The sequence below is a fragment of the Parus major genome, chromosome 10 (assembly GCF_001522545.3).
Source record: "Parus major isolate Abel chromosome 10, Parus_major1.1, whole genome shotgun sequence".
NCBI classification, from domain to species: domain Eukaryota; kingdom Metazoa; phylum Chordata; class Aves; order Passeriformes; family Paridae; genus Parus; species Parus major.
In genome coordinates, this window is record NC_031779.1 from 18,779,774 (window position 1) to 18,785,773 (window position 6,000).

The 6,000-nt window shown below is 40.4% G+C and overlaps 1 protein-coding gene across 1 annotated transcript in view; it reads left to right on the top strand.

Annotated features, from left to right (window-relative positions):
• IQCH (IQ motif containing H) overlaps positions 1-6,000 on the top strand; it is a 61,231-nt gene that overhangs the window by 17,087 nt on the left and 38,144 nt on the right. Inside the window, 3 exon segments of the mRNA XM_033517039.1 lie at positions 3,519-3,630; positions 3,915-4,061; positions 4,446-4,660. Coding sequence (XP_033372930.1) covers positions 3,519-3,630; positions 3,915-4,061; positions 4,446-4,660 — 474 coding nt within the window.

Sequence of the window (6,000 nt, forward strand, 5' to 3'; positions counted from 1 at the left end):
TTATACTGTAAACTTAGGAACCTTTTCATTTATTCATGAGGTAGAATTTAATACGGTGATGATTTCTAGCCTTTATGAGTTGCATCTTATCTAGTGTGGCTCTAATGGTGATGGCAGTGATTCTGGGGCCTTTTTTAAGCTCACTTGTTTGAGCACAACCATTCTAATCAAATCTTCAATTATTCATTCTTTATTCAGCATTTGCATGCTGCTAATCATCAATGCTTATCCCTGAAAGTGTATTTATTTTCAAAATTATAAAGCAAGGCAAGGAATTTCCTTAATTTCAAGCAACTAGAAGAAGTTGTAGAAGGAAACCAGGTCTTTTTATGCCCCACACCTGATTGTGTTTTTGGCTCTAATTACAGCCAAAGCAGAGTTTGGCAGTGGTGGCAGGATGAGACTTAAACAAATTGAAGTCACACTACAGTAAATCAAAAGAAGCTCCTTGCATTTGTATTACTGTGTGTACTCATAATAAGCAGCACGGTGATTGAATAAAATCCTCTTGTCACTAAAAATAAAAAGGAAATAATTGGTGAGAGAGAGTTAACAGATGAGTGCAGTCAGCATCCTCTCAACCTGGAAATGGGAATGTGAAGGTCACCCCCATCTCTTCTGACAAACGCAGAACGTTTTGTTGGTAAACAAATTAATCTTTGGAAAGGTCACCATTTGTTTTAAGTTTTTATCCAGTTCTTGTCATCTGGAATTGGAGATTGAGTGTCATTTTGCAAGGCAGGGGTGCAGCCAGAGCTGCTGAAGCTGTTTGTGTGCATCTCAGCATTCCCTGACAAAACTCCGTGCCTGATTGGGATGCCATGGGCTGCTGGTTTGCAGCTGGCTCTGGACAGGAACGGAGGCTCATCCCTGAATTCCAATCAGTTGATCCTACAAATCCTGCCTGCTGTAGGCTGGCCCTCTGCCCACCAGTAAAACATATTGTGGTTCAAGCCAGCAATTATCTCCCTCGCTCCCTTCTGTGCTGCTGCTGGTGCCTGTTTCAAAAAGCAGATGTGGGATTCACCAAAGTTCTCCCTCTATTCTCTTTCACACCTGTTAGGGGGGAATTCTGATGGGTCTGGATTTCTGGGAGGGCCAGGAAAAGGGGCAAAGCTTGATTTTTCCAAATATGTGGAAAATTGGCAGTTCAGAGCAATCTCTGGTTACTCCAAAAGCTTAGAGAAGGTAAGAATAACACAAAAACTGCTGTTAAAGATGCAATTCCAAATTTTTCCAATTAAATTTGCCTTTTCCAAGCACTTTCCTGACACTCTTCTGAACATACTGAAAGGTGACCTTAGTTCCATTGATTTTATTTTGCTGTGCTTCTTCTTTCCCTTCATGGGAGAAAGTGCTGTGTCCATCAAATCCTGACAGAAACTTCTTAACAACAAATATGACAGTTTGGAGAAGATAGATGAAACAATAAATTAATCTGTTATATCCCTTTTTTCTCCATCACTATCAAACCCTTCAATTTTCTAATATTTATTTACTAAATCTCATCTCTCTATTCCTGCTTTGGTACACACTACTCATCTTTTCCCTGTATTTAATACTAGGCTCTGTTTTTTATTGGAGGAAAAAAATACTTACAAAGATATTTACCAAAAAAACCCACAAAAACAACCACATAAAAAGATGTTCTAGTTAAATATTGCTAGATAAAAAGAAAACAAATAGAGAACTAATCAGAAAAATCCCTGTGGTGTTCCAACAAGTGCCCTATTTAAAATGAAGCAAAAAGAAAAAAATAAAGTGGGAGAGGTTTATCCACAGGAGAAAAACACTTTAGAAAGGGTAATAGAATTGTTTTTCTTGTGTCCCAGGTTAATTACACTCAGAAGCACTTGAAATGAAAAAATAGTTTTTTAGCACACTCCAAGCATATTTTAAGGCAAGTCAGCCTTGGTCTGCCCTGCAATTTAAGAGCTCCCTTCCAGCCCTGCAAAACTGAATTTTAAAAGTGCTCATGATGAAGCAGTGATGTTAAAAGTAAACCTTTCTCTTGCAGTACTTAATATTATTTTTGAGGTCTTACTATAATCGTGTTGGCTTACTTTTAGTGACAATAACTCCCAAAATGAAGGCAGTTTTGCTTGGGTATCTCCCTGAATTCTTCAAGAGGGAGCCAGTGCAGCAATCAGGGTGCTGGAAGAATGTGGAAAGGTGGAGGGGTTGGGTGGAATTTCCGTGGGGAGCTGTTTTGGATCAGCTCCATGGTTCCACTGTGGTGCCTGTCCTACTGAATGATGGCACTGGGCAGTGTAAATGAGAGATTAAATTATATTTCTGTTGCATCAGTCCTTGTTTTAACATCATGCCTGCTGTGGACTTTATATAAATTAAAGGATAGAGCAAAAAATAATTAAATATCTATCTCCAATTTAAAAAACAAACAATGCTCCAGGCTGCTTTTGAACTCACACACTCCACCTGAACTGCTTTTCCTTGCAGCTTTCTACATCTCTGTGGACACAATGAAAATAAATGTATTTCATGTGCTGTTTATCATAACCAAACCTCATAACTGGGATTTAAATTAGGATTAAACTGACCAGGAGTAAAATCAGTGCTGCCTTCCTGCTACACCAGCAACAGTCTGGAAGAGGAATCACTGTTTAATTCAATTTCTTGCCTTTTATATATTTTTGTTGTGGCCTCACCAAGCTGCTGGGGCTGAGGGTGAGCAGGAAAATGTGGTTTATAATTTTATTTTCTCAGTATCAAACCACTTACATGGCAGCAGACATAAAGTTAACCTTTGTTCCATGGTTATTGCTATTTTCTTGGAAGACCAGGACATGAGGATTCATCCTTCTCCATCCCTTAAAACAGAATGCTCCATAATGGCCATAACCTAAAATGAAGGGCTGGGATTTCTCTGAAAGGTTCTCTATTACAATAAAAAGCACAGATTTTTCTCTCCCTCATCTCTTGTGGGCAGTGTTGTTAGACAAATTGGGAGGAAAGATTAGAATAGTTAATTTTGATCTGTCTCATTTCCCTCTTGAGGGTTCCTTCTCCCTTTCTAGAAAGTTGCTGGCTGCTGTTATTCAATAATTAGGACACAACAGTGCTCCAAGATCCTGGTGATGGCCTGGATTGTACTAAAAGCTTGATGATCATTCTTTAAAAGCTAATATTTTAAAATATTTATTTTTCTTTCTGGTTCCTTGCCTGTGTATGCATTTTATATTCTTTAACAGTGTTCTGTCAAGAAACGCTGTATTTACACTGCTCTCCTTAAAACTGAGCAAACTGCCTGAGATTCCCTCATTAAATAGTACACAAGACATCAATTAAATTTAATTAATTTTATTTTAAATTACTGAAGTAACAACAGTAGACAATACTGTAGCATGTTCACAAGTAATAAAAGGAGTGGTGCACTGTTAAATCTTAATGAAACAGTCATGGCAGAAATTATATTTATTATTTATTGCTGCAGGAGTAGAGGAGTGTCTGTAAATCCCAGATTTCCCTGTGTTCAAGGAGGTTCTGTCTCTTCCCAGATGTGCAGTCAGAAGCCAGGGAAAGGTCCCACAGCCTCCAACCCTTGGGCTTTGCCTGCCTTTCACTCCCCAGGTTCTCCCTTACCCTTGACAGAAGAAGACACCCCAAAAGGTGAGTCCCAAAGGCCCTCTGGGTGCTGCTGGGCTGCTGTTTATTTGGGAATTTTTTTGGGTGGCAGGTTCATTCCTGCCACCTGCAGACTACCAAAAATTGTGATTTTAAACATTGCAAAGGGTAGGGATGAGGTTTAGGCCACTTTCTGCAGGTGTAGAGTGTATCCTGCTGAAAGATCTTTCAATTAAAGGAAACTGCTAGTTTTGTAGTGTTGATGTAGAGCTTGGGTCTGCCTTTGCTTAATTCTTTCTTGGTTGCCAAGAATTCGTTTTTATTTCTAGCTGGAATTGTTCAGGAGTGTCACCTTCTTGTAGGTGGCCAAAGGCTCATCCTTCCAGCAGCAGAGAGAACTCTGCCAGCCCCTCCCGTTGTGTCCAGAGCAGCACCTTTCCCTGAATTCCCCAGGCAGCACAAGAAATCAGCTGTAGGTGAGTGCAAAGCATTGATAACAACTTTCAGCTGCATCTCCAGCTTCCCTCTCAGCTTTTATCTCACAAGGAAAGAGCTCTGTGATGAGCAGTCACCAAATTCTGCAGAGCATAAAGCACAGAAAAATGCTGTGTCTTGCAACAGGGTAGGAGTCGGATTTCTTCTTCCCTGGAAGGGTTTGGTTCATTTCTGGGCTCCTCCTGGGTTCCCACCTGCCCATTTGAAATTTTAAGCACCCAAATCTGAAGCTGTGCCCAGTGTTAAGCCAGTGGTGCTGTAAATCCTGACTGTCACCTGCTGATCAGGCCTCTGTTTGCCATGGGATTAAATTAATAACTGGTAATAAGTAAATTAAACCTGCAATCCATGTTTTATTTCTGCAGGAGAGATCAGTAGCAGGCTGGACCCTGATAACACAGACACCATCACCTTCCCAAAGCCAAAGGAAGTAATTAATGGCACATCTTCCTCTGCTAAAGGGAACATTGCACCACTCCCATCCAGCAATTCCATGGTTTCAACAAGGAAATCAAAGCCAGAGTGGAGGTATCCAGCTCAGCAGTTGGAATCTGAGGTGCACATTCCCTCTCAGCCACAGGTATTTGGTGGAATGAATCACTCAGTGAGGATTATGAGGTTTTTATTTGTGTTTTTAATACTTTCTTCACCAGAGCTGGCTTAGGAAGTGAGTATAAATCACAGGAGGTTTTGAACCACATCCAGTAAATAGTAAATATTGAAATAAAATAACCAGTACTTTGTGTATTCCCAATTTCTGCTCTTTCAAGTCTTTTACATAAATTTGTCTGGGTTTTTTTTTTTTTTGTTTGTTGGTTTTTTTTTTCACAGAATCTTAGAAACTTAGTTTAGAAAGGATGTTAGGAGGTTATCCAGACCTCCAGGCAGAATTACCTGTACCTGTAATGTTGCAGACAGCTGTTTTTCTAACCTGTTCTGAAAACTTTGGGTGATAGCAACTCCACAGCCTCCCTGGGCCATCTGTTCCAGTGCTTAACTAACTGTCTTTACTGTTATAAGAGAGTTTTTGATTGTTTCATCTCCATTTCCCTCACTGCAGTTAAGCAAATGTGGTGTTTCCCTTTATATTTACAGAACACTCTGAGGGACCTTGACCTTGACTGCTCAGTGCCTGCTCTTTGTTCTTGATCCCCATGGAAAAGGGACATTTCTTCCTTTTACAGATAATTATTGTGTTCTGTGACAAGCTCTCTGGAGTTTTGCTTCATCTTTCCAGGGTTTTTGACTGTTGTGCCTTTGAGAATGTGTGAAAATGAAGGAGAAAGTAAACCTGAGAAAGGGAGATCGTGGAATCATGGAATGGTTTGGGTTGTAAAGCTCAGGGACACCTTCCACCATCCCAGGGTGCTCCAAGCCCCATCCAGCCTGGCCTTGGACATTTCCAGGGATTCTGGATCAGCCACAGCTTCTCTGGGCACCCTGTGCCTGACCTCCCAGGGAACAATTCCTTCCCAATATCCCATCTAACCCTGCCCTCTGGCAGTGGGAAACCATTCCCTGTGTCCTTTCACTCCAGAGCCTTGCAATACCCTCTGCCAATCTGTCATACTATCAGTGAGATGTTAAAATAAATAACAGTAATTACCTAAAAATACATATATTTATACATATATATGAGTACAGTGCCCTTAGAATGAAAATCAGAGCTAATGAGTTGCTGGCTGAAGTTGCCAGGAATTAGGGAGTGCTGGAATGTTTCTATTCCAAGCTTTACCCCATTTGCATTTTTATGGTAGGATGTTTCCCATTCTCCTGGGAAAGGTGGGAGGCAGTGTCAGTGGAGAAATGCCACTGCAGTTACTTTCTGCTTTTAGTCCAGTGAATCAGTGTAAAGTTTAATTTTTATATTTGATAAATCAAGCATTCCTTTGGTGCAATCGATATATTTATTTAAAATTG